This window comes from Chlorocebus sabaeus, chromosome 25 (genome assembly GCF_047675955.1).
Source record: "Chlorocebus sabaeus isolate Y175 chromosome 25, mChlSab1.0.hap1, whole genome shotgun sequence".
Lineage (NCBI taxonomy): Eukaryota > Metazoa > Chordata > Mammalia > Primates > Cercopithecidae > Chlorocebus > Chlorocebus sabaeus.
In genome coordinates, this window is record NC_132928.1 from 61,955,197 (window position 1) to 61,968,549 (window position 13,353).

At 47.3% G+C, this 13,353-nt stretch overlaps 1 protein-coding gene across 2 annotated transcripts in view; it reads right to left on the minus strand.

Annotated features, from left to right (window-relative positions):
• The window catches only part of RCSD1 (RCSD domain containing 1), a 75,115-nt gene that overhangs the window by 15,389 nt on the left and 46,373 nt on the right, over positions 1–13,353 (minus strand). Inside the window, exons 2-4 of one of the 2 annotated variants that reach the window (XM_037986005.2) lie at positions 6,074–6,175; positions 4,551–4,640; positions 324–395 (exon numbers count right to left, since the gene is read on the minus strand). In XM_037986005.2, coding sequence (XP_037841933.2) covers positions 324–395; positions 4,551–4,640; positions 6,074–6,175 — 264 coding nt within the window. The remainder of the gene's footprint in view (positions 1–323; positions 396–4,550; positions 4,641–6,073; positions 6,176–13,353) is intronic. The other variant, XM_007989652.3, reaches the window with a different exon arrangement.

Here is a 13,353-nt window from a genome sequence, read left to right on the forward strand (position 1 = left end):
GCCTCAGCCTCCCAAAGAGCTGGGATTATAGGCGTGAGCCCAGTCGCATAAAGACTCTTGAGGCATCCCGTTATCCATCAACCCCCACCACTAAATGGCAAATACATGAGTTTATGCTTGATGTGGTCCTTATGTTAATTCTTTTCGCTCAGGCAGGGCTATGAGATCCTCATCGTTTACTGCAATTTGATTACTGGCTGATTATTGGGGTCAATTATCCAGGTGACACATGGGCTACCTGATGAGCCTCAAAGTCATGCAAATTTTGGATAAGAAGTGGAATTAGATAAAAGGTAGCAATGGACAATGAATTTTGCACTTACCTGAAGCTTCTCAATCAGAGGCGAGCTCTTGACCTTGAATTTAGGAGGGTGGCTCGCATTGGGTGGTGATTTCTATGGGGCAAATCAACCAAAACAACCAGATAAGTAAGGTGAGGAAAGTGGGGTTCTGGTTGGAACCCAAAAGCCACAGGCAGAAGGAGAAGAGAAGCTGGTGTTGCCACTTTCTCATTAGTTCGGTAGCCCACATACCGCATCAGGGCCTGGGTGACGTGGACTTTCCCCCTCCCTCCCTCCCTCATCCCACCACAGCAAGATCTTCCAATCAGATCAGAGAAGTCAGCACCGACGTCCTCAATACAGAAGGTCTCTCCCAGGAAGAGTGACTTCATTGTCGTTTTGAGGGAAAACTATGTCTGAACAAGATCTTCACCTCATGACCTTCAACACTGTGAATCAACAATTTGGGGAATTTCAAAGATAAAGGGCAAAAATGACCATCCTGTTTGTCACACACACAACAAGAAACCAGACCAGGACGACAGAGGTAAGACTGGAATTCCTCCCTGGACCCAGTGATATTTTGGAAAATCCCATCGATGGCATGATTTATAAATCACGATTTTCCAAAATGTTGAATATTCTTTTTTTTCTTCTTTTTTTCTTTTTTTGAGACGGAGTCCTGCTTGTTGCCCAAGCTGCATGCAGTGGCGCAATCTTGGCTCACTGCAACCTCCACCTCCTGGGTTCAAGCAATTCTCCTGTCTCTGCCTCCCAAGTAGCTGGAATTACAGGCATGCACCACCATGCCCAGCTAGTTTTTGTATTTTTAGTAGAGACAGGGTTTCACCATGTTGGCCAGGATGCTCTCGAACTCCTGACCTCAGGTGATCCACCCATCTCGGCATCCCAAAGTGCTGGGATTATAGGCGTGAGCCACCGCGCCCAGCCTTAATATTTTTTTCAATCAAGTAACCATTTACTACGTTCCAGACATTGTGTGGGTCATAGAAAGATGAGCATGATTCGGTCTCGGCCGCAGGAGCAGTCTGTGGCTAATACATGTGCTACGTAATCACACATATTCTCTGTTAGTTGTAGATATTTTTGTGATGAATGTATGCCAGGAATCTTGTCTGCCTTTGGGATCTATATCATAAAAATATTACCTCTGTTTTGCATAAAATCCCCACAAATATGTGGGAATGGTGACAGTGACAGGATGATGATGAAGAAAAGGAAGAAGATGACTTCCATGTGGTTGGACAGAGGCCAAGGCAAAGAAAGGATCTCCCGATAGTTTGGAGACCAGTGTGTATGATCTACTCCTTGACCCAACGTACTAATTTACCTGAACCATAAGAAGAGGAACTACACTGATCTCTTAGAAAGATTCTGAGATATTTATGATGTGAGATGATTGTATTTTAGGGATGGAAGGAGGGAGGCTCACTCAACTGAACTGCTCGTGATCTTTTTACAGCCCAACACCAAGGGAGAGCATGGGCTGTACTCACAAGATCCCTACTCCGTCTAATTCTAATTTTGGCAGGAGCCAGACGATACCCCTGGCTTCAGCCTCCTCTACCAAGATGCAGCTGGGCAGGAATAAATGATTCTAAGGACTCCTGCTGCCTCTGCCTCCATGTGTCTTCAATGTCGGGTATGTTCCTATAGCAGTCTTTCAAGGAGCTTTTTATCTATAAAAAGTATAAAGAGCTTCCAGCTACAGTGGAAGTGTCCTTAGTTTCTGTGCTTTACAGGGAAATTTCAGATGGGCTGGGGTTTTCAGAGAAACTTTTAGAAACTGTAGCAACAATTTTGCTGATAAAGCTCACTTCATGTAATACTATGAGTACTTCCCTTCCCCAGCTGACCACTGTCTTCTGAAATCTGTGGAAATTCAGTGGACTCTGCCCCTTAACCACAGTATAGTACCGGGGACCCAGCTGATGCTCCATAAAACCCTATTGATTTGAATTGCAAAGCAGAAAGAATCCAAAAGAGCCTTTAGTGCAGTTCCTAGAAATGACAGCAGGCGGCATCATTTCCTTTACAGTTTAACAAGGGGCTTCAGGCAAGTGACTGAGACTAACAATTGGTCGAGAAAAACCAACTTTCCATCCCTATATATGTATATATATAGATGTATTTACATGACATTCTTACCACGTCTAGAAACTACGGACTAATTTTCAGATGGGAATGCTTTTCAAACTTTTCTGAGTAGAGGAGGTAGGATCTGTGACTGCATTAAACACCCTTTTGGCTGGTTCTTCTAGAGAGGGGTAACTCTTGGTTACCCTGCCATCAGGAGGGGTCCTGCAGTCAGCAGGTGCTGTCAGGGGGCTGACCCCGCTGTTTCAGACCTGAGCAAGCATAGCGGGGCAGGGACGAAATTTCTGGCACTGTGCATTGGGAACCGAGGGGTAGCCTGACTGGGGCCCTCCCTGCAGGCCCCCAAGGTTTCCAGCATTAGGACCTCTGCAGGCTGAGCTACAGGAGTTTGGAAGGAGAAATTGTGGACAGCAGTCTCCAATTAGCCCTGTAAGACAAAGCTGGCTGCTCATTTTATTTCTGTGAATTTGGAGGCCACAAAAAGTCACTGATCCCTGGAGGTAGTGTCCTTTCAATGTGCAAGCAGCTTGTCATTCCAGGCAGGACTTTCTAAAATCCACCCTTGGACTTATCCAGCCCTTGGCCATTATAAGCCATTTAACTTCTGGGTGACGTGCCCCATGGGGTGAAACTTGCGAATGCATTTCCACAGAGCTGCCAGGATGGAGCTATTTAACCCAATCACTATCCTAACTCCCTGTGCTTTTACTCCAGGGGATAAAACTTCCCTAGCCAGCCTCCCTGATCTAGCTGGTTAGTGTTTTTGTCCTCATTTCACAAATAAGAAAAGAGATTCGATATGGTGCGGTGACTTCTCCTGGGCCAAGCCTGGGCTATCAGGGGGCAGCCTCACATTAAGCTCTGAGTGGCCATAGCCTCAGCCCATTGCACAGCAGCAGAGACACCAAGCCCAGAGGATGAGGGTTACAAGGAGAAGCTGATCCTCTGGAAAGATAAGTTGTTGGTATGTGTTTGGTTACAGCATTGGCTGATGACCCCATAAAGCCACAGAATCATATTGTTGGCACTTGAAGAGACCCAAGGAAAACCTCAGTATTTTTTAACTGTGCTCCTTGTTGAGTGGGGAGAGAGTATTCTGAGAGCATTTGGGGCTCCAGGCCTCCCCTCCCCCATCTCACTTGGCCTGGGCCAGCAATGAGTTTCTGCTTTATCTCGTGGGCTTCTGCTTATAAGCCTTGGGTTGACAAAAAGGCTTGAAAACCATTGATCTACTTCAGCTGTTTCACTTTATAGATGAGAAAATTATAGGCATTAAGATGCTTGCCCAAGTTCACATAGCGGTACCTAATGGCTATTGTCAGGATGCTGGTCCCCCAAAAAGAAGGAGAGAATAAAGAGGTTGTTGAAAGAGGTTGGGATTTGGGGATGAAATTGTCTTTGGCTTGCTTGCTTTATTTTGGGGTTGGCCTCCCAGGTCAGATGACAGAACATGCAAATCCATTTCTGGCACATACCATGACCACAGTGAAAGTTCATGGGTTGCTGGCATAGATGTGGAGAAGACACTCCTGCAGCTACAATTAGATAAATAAAGATAGTAGAATATGCAGGCTAAGAACCTATTACTGGCTCTGATCTATGATACCAGAGCCTTTATTATGTTGGTAACATTGGCTATTTATATCTGAGAGCAACGAGGCCTCCTGTGTGCTCTGGTTTTCTTCCAGTGATCTTGAACAATAGCCAGGCTTTACAAGGATGTTGCAGAACCACGGGGTTTTCTCACGCTTCCGTCCTACCCCATGTAAGTGTAGCCCCCTTTCCAGGTCCCTTCTCCACACCTTATTCCAAGATCATCTAAGTCAGATTGCGAATAAAACAGAACGTTCCTGGCTCCTGAATTGGGTCTGTTAATAATATATGACCCATTCTCTTTGCTAAAATTCTCAGGCTTGGAAAATAGTGTTCCTATCCTTGACAAATCACAAAGGAACCTCAGTAAAAAGGAGCAGGGAGGAACCTAGTCTCCAAAGTAAAGGATTCAGGAAACATTCAAGAGGAGATTCACTCTGAAATGGAGACATTCCTTGCATAGAGTCTGAGCTTTCAAGTATGAGTTTGGTGCCCCCTCCTCCAAGAAGGCGATAGAACCCATCACAGTGTCGTCTGAACCCCAACAGCAGCACTTACCTCCTCACCATTCTGGCCCAGCTCTACCTTGGGGGGGAACAGGGGTAGGGAACAGGGCGGTTTCCTTCGGGTTGGTTTACTGGCTGGTGTCTGGAGGGAGGGTGACAGACAGACAGACACACAGAGAAAAAGAGAGCACTGATCAGGCAACAGGGAGGAAGAGCAAGGAAGTGGAAACTGGTTTCTGGAAGGTTTAGGGATTTAGGAATGTTAGGATGTTAGGGAAGTGTAGGAATATTTAAGAATGGAGGAAGGGAACTGCGTGTCATTAGGAGAGCCCGCTTACTATTTAAATTAATTCTGTTTACCATCTACCCATTTTGACTTTCATCCTCTCGGCTCTGTTTCCTTTCCGGCTAGAACATCCTCTTTTACTTGAGATTCACTGACCTGAGTCACATTCAGTTTTCAGACAGTGCCAGCACGTGAGATCAATGCTATCTTCTTTATCCTTTATGACATGCCTACACTGTCTAGAAATTATGAACCTGATTTTTCAGATGTGAAAACAAAACCCCAAAATAGTGCACTTAAAAACGCAAGGCAAATAAGTACTCACTTGCCCCAAGGGGCCATGATAGATTTCTCTCCACCTTGGGGCACCCTTCTCTCCTCTCACTTCGTATGTAGCTATGTATTTATTTATTTTGAGACTGAGTTTCGCTCTTGTTGCCCAGGCTGGAGTGCAATGGCACAATCTCGGCTCACTGCAACTTCCGCCTCCCAGATTCAAGCGATTCTCCTGCCTCAGCCTCCCGAGTAGCTGGGATTACAGGCATGCGCCACCACACCAGGCTAATTTTGTACTTTTAGTAGAGACAAGGTTTCTACATGTTGGTTAGCCTGGTTGTGAACTCCCAACCTTAAGTGATCCGCCCGCCTTGGCCTCCCAAAGTGCTGAAATTACAGGGGTGAGCCACCGTGCTTGGCCCTGTCATCTCACTTCTAATGAGCTTCTCACACTGCATGACTCAAGAAAATCTAGCCCAAATCTCTCCAAAGTTAAGACCCTCCCTTGTCATACTTTATTCTACTGGTGACCGGACGCTCTTCCTTCCTGATCCCTGGTTTCCCATCTGAATGTGCTTTCCTTCAAGTCCTCTCTTCTTTCTCAATTCTCAGTTTGGAGTCTGCCTCACCCTTGCCTTGCTCTGGCTACGGGGCAGGAGCTGGCTGTAGGAACTTCTCTGTTCTGACCCCAGTCCAGGCCTGGCACAGCTGTGTGGGATCTAAGTCTGTATAGGTGGATGATCAAGATGGAAATGGATACGGATGCCCATCTCTGCCCTGTGTCTCATCCCTCCTGGCCACAGTGCAAGCCTCACCCTGGTGGGGACAGATTCTGCCCAGGCACAGCAGCCGTGAGACATTCCTCACATTCAGAGAAACCCCTCCAGCCCCTGGCTTCTCTTCCTAATTTAGTAACTCCCAAGCCTCCTCCCTCCCTCTCTGCTGGGCCTGACCAGGTTTCCCCTTCCTCCTGCCCCCTGCCGAAGAGGCTGCTCTGAAGCCGCCTGACTCACCTCCTTGGCTGCAGCCGCCTGCTCCCTGAACCGCCCGGCCAGCTGGGCCACCGAGGGGGACGCTGAATTGTCCACATTGGCATTGGTCTCTGCCGGTCGTTCCTGGCAAATCGAGGAGAAGCAACAGTTCATCAGCAAATGGGTACCAGATGCCATGCAAGGCATTTGTTTTGTGGCCACAAGCAGGAATGCTGTGACAATGAGGTATTTTAAGAGCATTATCCAACAGGCTCCTGCATTCAAGGACTTAAAAAATTCGGTCAACCACATTTGGTGAACATCTACAAGGCTCTTAGCCCTGGGTGTGGCTTTGGGGACCTGGAGACGAACAAAACCTGGTTCTGTCCTGGAGGGATGCCCAGGGATCTTAGAGGCAGTCCAGGTCCAATTTTCTCATTCCTCAACGACCCCACTGACAAAGGACAATGTCGGCGACAGTGTACGAGTCTCCTCACCTCCTGAATGAGGGTGAGCAAATGCCCTTTACTGAACTTGAAACACATATATATGTGTCTTGTGTTCCCTAGTTGAGTGCCATAGGTAAAGAAGTGTTCAGTATACATTTGTGGAATTAATAAATAAGTGACAGGAGAGCAGATAGCACTGTGGATGGGAGCCAAACTGCCTGGATTCAAGTACTGACTTGCTCCATCTCTTACTAGCTTGGGGACCTGGGGCAAATGGCTTAACCTTTCTGTGCCTTGACAAGGATGGTTGTAGCGCATCCCTCATCCGTTGTTTTGTGGATTAAATGATTTGCTATATACCCAGAGTGCTGGGACAAGGCCTGGCACGTCGCAAGTGCTTTGGAAGGGTGGTTGTTACTGTTACTGGCGATGAGTCTTGCCTCCAGTGCGGTCATCAGTTTACCGTGGCTGTCCCTCCATTGAGGTGCCTCCAGGTTCCCTGAAGAGGCCGCATGCACCCCAGGACACCATTTAGTCTCATGTACCATTTGTCACCAAGACACACAGTAAGTTGGTGATGCTGGAAATGGCCGGTTCATTTCTGCCTTGTTATAGGAGGCTTACATAACCACTTGGTTTGAATCAGATTTTTTACATGTCCAGTCCCAGAGACATTAAGTTTTTGTCTTTTGTCACCACGATGGCAGCATTTCTTACACAGACTTCGAACTCCCCCGTCACTTCCCCTCCTCACTTCTAGTCTGAAAATGGGAGGATTTGGGCAGTAGTTTGTCTGAGAAAGTCCATCTCTGCCTTTCCCTGGCTCTTGTGGTCTACAAAAACAAGAGATGCTTCCCTCCAGCAGCGAGCTTAGTCCCTTGTATAGACACAAACACACACACAAATACACACACACACACACACACACTTCCATGGCCCTCCTTTTGTGCTGAAAGTGGTATCTCCGAGCTTTCTTATTTGGGTGCTCCCTCCAAAGTAAATAACTTTAGTCATTCTAAGACGCTGTCCCCTTGGAGCAAAGGAGGGGCAGATCTCCTCACCTCCCACCCACTTCCGGCAGGGAAGTTAAGTTAATGGGGTAAAGCTTTGAGAAGAAGGCTTTGACAGGCCAGGCATGGTGGCTCACGCCTGTAATCCCAGCACATTGAGAGGCTGAGGCAGGTGGATCACTTGAGGTCAGGAGTTTGAGACCAGTCTGGCCAACATGGTGAAACCCCATCTCTACTAAAAATATAAAATTAGCTGGGTGTGGTGGTGTGTGCCTGTAATCTCAGCTACTAGGGAGGCTGAGGCAGGAGAATCACTTGAACCTGGGAGGTGGAGGTTCCCAGTGAGCCGAGATGGTGCCACTGTACTCCAGACTGGGCAACAGAGCGAGACTCCGTCTCCAAAAAAAAAAAAAAAAAAAAAAAAAAAGGCTTCGTTTCGGGATTTGAAGGAACTGCTGGGGCCATGGACTTTCCGATCTGTGAATGGCTGTTCTGGAGGAAAAGACAGGTACCTGTTTACTGTGGGTTGCTCTAATTCAAGCTCATCTCCATCCCAGCCTGAACACCAAATGCTGATTTCACATAAAGATATAAAAGGAATCACCTCTATTCAAGATGCCAGATTTCCCCATGATGCTGGGGGAAAACCGGGGAGTGCAAGGCCCCACCCTGATGAGTTCCCCACTGGGGAGGGCTCCTAGACCTGACCCGTTTTACCCTCACACTTGCCACAGAAGGAGGTCAGAGAATGGAACAACGAAGAGAGGCTTGGAGACAGTGTGTGATTAATTGAGCTGTTTTTGGCAAAGACGCTGGCTGATTGGTTTGTCCATCTGTCTAACTTCCTGCCCACATCACAGATCAGTCTCTCTGTCCCCTGCTATTTACGCTTGGGTCCTGCTGACAGTGCGCTTTACCTCAGCTTCAAAGGCGCCAATCACTGGTGGAGCAGGAAGATAAATTCCAGTTAAAAATAGAGCTGTATAGGAATCAAAAGCTCCTCCCTTACTTCCCTGTTTCAAACTGGCCTTGGCAAGGGGATCAGAAGTGAGAGAACTCTGAGGTTTCTGGAAGCGTTTAGGGCTTAAAAGTTGGGTTGAAGGAAAGATTCGAATACCTCTGAGTTTGTTTTCCTGGAGCCTAGTGAATGGGTTTTCCTTAGACTAAGGACTCCAGAGCTTGTTGAAGCTTGGCAGATCCTCTCACCATCAGCCCCTCTCCAGACACTTCCCATCCTCTTTTGTGGAAGACTGATTGATTATTACTGTCTGCCCTCTGGGCACATTAAACCCAGAGAAGGCAAGTGACAGCCAGAGTCACACAGGACAGACCAAACAGGATAATCTGTGAAACATCTGACTCCAACACCTGAGACTCCAGTAATGGACATCGGTTAAGTAGCATCGTTTGTGAAAGTGCCTTGGCAACTGTAAAGTGCTATACAAATCTCAACATTATTATTAGCCTCTGAGTTGCATAGGTGCAGTGGAAGAAGCGTGGTCTTAGGGATGAATCGGGGCTGGCGGCTCAGCCTGTTTGACGCTTGGCCTGGATTTCTGCCTTGCAATTCTGGCAGGTACAGCTGCTAACCCCACTGCAGTGTGCTCAGCGCCACACCACCTCGGCCATGGGCCAGGGACTCTTCACGGCAGTCTTGCTAAGGCCATACCCTCACCTTGACTGTTAGGTCTGAGAACTTCAGTTTCTCTACCTATTCCCAGACTTTCCTGAGACACCCTTAGCCTCTCTGGATTAAAAGTTCTTTCTCTGTTCCTGTGATGTCCATAAAGCACTTAGCACAGAGCCTGAAACATAGCATGTGCTTGGCTGGGCACAGTAGCTCATGCCTGGAATCCCAGGATTTTGGGAGTCCAAGGCAGGAGGATCTCTTGAGCTCAGGAGTTCGAGACCAGACTGGGCAATAAAGAGATACCCCATCTGTATACAACATTAGCCCAGTGTGATGGCATGTGCCTATGGTCCCAGGTACTCGGGAGGCTGAGGAGAGACGATCGCTTGGGCCCAGGTCGTCAAGGTTGCAGTAAATCATGCTCACATCACTGTACTACTGCACTCCCGCCTGGGCAACAGAGACTCTGCCTCAAAAAAAAAAAAAAGTGCTCATCTAAGGTTGGTTTCTTCCTCCTCATCCCATCCGACCTGGTCTGTTGGTGTCAGGACCTGGGCACCTGCTCCCAGAGTCACTGACACCCTCAACTCACCCCCGCAGACCATACCCAGATGTAAGTCCCTCCCCTGCCAACACCTACCCTCTAGGTCTTGGTCATTGCCTTGAATTTAGCTTGTCCTTTCTTCTTGGGCCATTTTCCATGTCTTAGATCTGTTTTCTGTACTATCTCCCTTTGTGCCCTGCTTTAGCTCACACTTGTCTTTACAGATCGCAGGCCTGCACTCCATCTTCCTGGGCCCAGGCCTTGCTTACGAAGCCCTCCCTGCTACCTTCCAGCTGGGCCATGCCAGGTAACTCGGAAACCATGCCTTTGGTTACTGTCTGGTCTGACTTTGCCAAGGCAAGGAGAAAATCACCTCTGGTGTTTACTTTCTATTTCTATGGGACTTTCTTCTGAGAACTGAGGAGCCCCTTTGTCTGGACAGCATGGAACTTCCCCTCCACTGTTGCCATGTTGCGTAAACACAATTTGGATACTGCTGACCATCCACATAATGAGACCTTTATGTACAGGCCAGACTAGGCTCTACCTGCTTCCCAGGCTCTGCCCTGTCTCTCCACCCTCTACGCTGGTCCAAGGTCTCAGTGTCTCCCAGCCTTTGGGCTATGGTTTAGGGAAACAAGGCACCAGGGAAGGCCTCATCATCTACAGTTTAAGAGAAGATGCAGTGAGAGAGCCCAGCGGGGGCTGGAAGAACTATGCTCTTAGCTAAAAGGAAGTTTCTCTCTCTCACCAGAAATAGGCTAGAGCCCAGAGCCTCAAAGGTCTGAGGTATGTTTGCTTCTTCACACCTCCAGAACTGAAGGGGATCACCCCTTCCAGTGTGACCATGCTTAAACCATCACTTCAAAAGGACCACCATAGAGTCTCTCTGAAATACTGCAATGACTCTAGAATCTTCCTTTATGTCCTTACTTATCCCTAGTTCTTCCATTTATCCCAATGTTTGACCATCACCATCCTAGAAGGAGGGAAAATTTCTGGACTGGGAACCAGGTAGGTCCATTTGACCTACTTGTCTATCAGAGTACCTCCTATGTGAGAGGCACTGTCCTTACAGCCTTCGATATATTTTCTACAATTCTTACCTCTCTAAAAGAGGAAACTGGGGCCCAGAGTTGCTAAGTAACTTACTATTCAAGTCAGTAAGTGCAGGCATGAGAATTTTCTGGATTCCAAAGTTCTAGCTCTTTCCACACCAACATGCTGTACTAACTCTGTACCTTTACTGGAAGAGTTAACTTACTCAGTCTCTTGTTAATAGACATTTACTGGTCTAGGCCCTGAGATGCATCAGTGAACAAGACAGTCCTTGCCCTTCAGAAGTTGCTACTTCAGCAATAAACAGGCACACAGCAAAACCATAAGATACTTTGTTATATTCTATGAAGAAAATAAAACAGGGCACTTATTTTATGGGAATGTGGGAAGACATCTCTGAAGAGAGAGCACATGAGTTGAATCCCAGTTGGGGAAAAGAGAAAAGGAAAATTGTTCTGAGCAGAAGCACAGACAGAAACAAAGGTTGAGGGGTAGAGAAAAGAGAAGGGTGGCAGGGATAAGAGGGGGCGGGAAGATGCGAGAGGTGGTGTGAGGCCAGCTACATCGGGCCTCATGGACCAGAGCACGCAGTTTGTGTTTTATCTTGAGCCAGCGGGATGTCATTTGGAAGGTTTCAAGGAGGGATGTGACCTGAATCACACATCAAGGGGCTGTCTGTGGAGGAGGGACAGGAGTGGAAGAGGGTGAGCAGAGGCAGGTGCTGGCGGCAGTCCAGCTGAGAGTGGGTGCGGGAGTGAACCCGGCTTGTGCAGGGGGATGGGATTTGAAGGTCAGGCTGCCAGGAATTACCAATGCATGGGTATGAGCAAGGGAAAGAGAATAATCATGGATGACTCCTGAGGGTTTGACTTGGATAACAGGATGCATGGGGTATTTGCTTCTGGGTTGGAAAGCCATGTTGGGGAGAGAGGAGTGGGTGGGGCTAGGTGGGCAATGAATAGTTCTTTCTTGGTCATGAAAGTCTGACAGGCCTATTAGACATCTAAGTGGAGATCCAGTGCAGGAGGTTGAATATATACCCAAGTCCGGAGTTCAGAGAAGTGTTTCAGGCCAGAAACCAAACTTGGAGAGTCACTAGCTAGAGATGGTGGTTGATGTTACAGGACTGCATAAAGTCAGAGGAAATAGAGAATAGGGAAGAGAAGAGGCCCAAAGACTGAGGTCTGGGTTGTCTCCTTAGTCACCCTAATCTGCCTTTCATTCTCAATGTGAGGGGACTGGTCCTGTTATTCCAGTGGGAGCCTGGAGGGCATTTTGGTGTAGAATGCAGATGGGATGGGCTTGAAAGGAAAATAAACCTCAGACCCCAAAATCACTAAGCCAAAGGGAAAAGTCAAGCTGTGAAATGCATCAGGCAAATCTGCCTCCCACTTTATTCCTGAATAAGATAGACAAAGATTACAAAGCGACATACCCCTCTCATAATTTTCCCACTAGAAAATTCCTTGTGGCCCCAAGATATTTACCCTAAAACAGTTTTTGTTGAATTTTACCCTGATAATGTAAATTAATAGCTTATCTTCACAGGTGTGGGACAAAGGACAGAACTCTAAGTCACTCTCCTGCTCACCTGAGACAAACTCATATCTGATTCCTTCCTCTGATGTAAAAATGCAGATTCACTGAGCTATGGAGGCAATAGGTGGACTGTTTCCTCTACTCATCTCTCACATGTAAATTGTGTATCTGGTGAAAGGCTGATCAAAGTCTGAAAAGAATGCAATCATTTGTCTCTTATCTACTCACACCTTTTTAAAATTTCTTCCTCTTTCCCCAATATTCATCCTTTCCCCTTTAAATATTAAAGCCCTCAACATCATCTTTGGAGAAAGGCACAGACCTGTCTCCTGGGGGTACATCCTTAACTTTGGCAAAATAAACTTTCTAAGTAAAGACCTATCTCAGATACTTTTGGTTTACATGGGTTAGGGCCAGAAGATTTCTTTGGCTAAAGTGATAGAGGGTAAGAAATCCTGAATGTCACTTGTGAATATTGCGTGCCCCATCCATATTGTTGGGTCATTTAGTCATCCCTTCTGAGCATCTGTAGACACTGTAGAATGCATTGGGGTAACCGTGATGGCCCTCAAGGAGTGAACAGACTTTTTCGCGGGGGGTGGAGAATACAGAGAGACAAAGAAGAACTGCAAGAAATAGATAACGTAGAGGAATTGAAACAAGTATATATTAACAAATACATGTAATCAGATATTTCACACAAAACCAAAAAAGTCCCAGATGTCCCCTACCTAACCACTTAGAGACTTTAAGGATCTGAAAATGGCAGATCCTTGGCCACTGCAACTGGCTCCCAGGGAAAATCCCACCTGAGGTGTTCCACTCACACAAAGGACCCACACACAGGCACTGACCCCAGGAGTGTGTCCCTGTTTGGAACCTCCAGGGCTTCCCAATTGCTCCCAGGACTTGGCATTGTCACCCAATAGTCCGGATAGGGTTTAGCCATCCTCACACTGTAGGGAACAGTCCTGGCTGCTTCAGTGGTTTTACAATCAGCATAGTTCACAGCCGCTGGTGCCTGGGAGGGTCCTCCAGGTGGGGGTCTGTGGGTTTAGTAGTGATGGCTAGTGTCTGGGCAAATTCCCAAG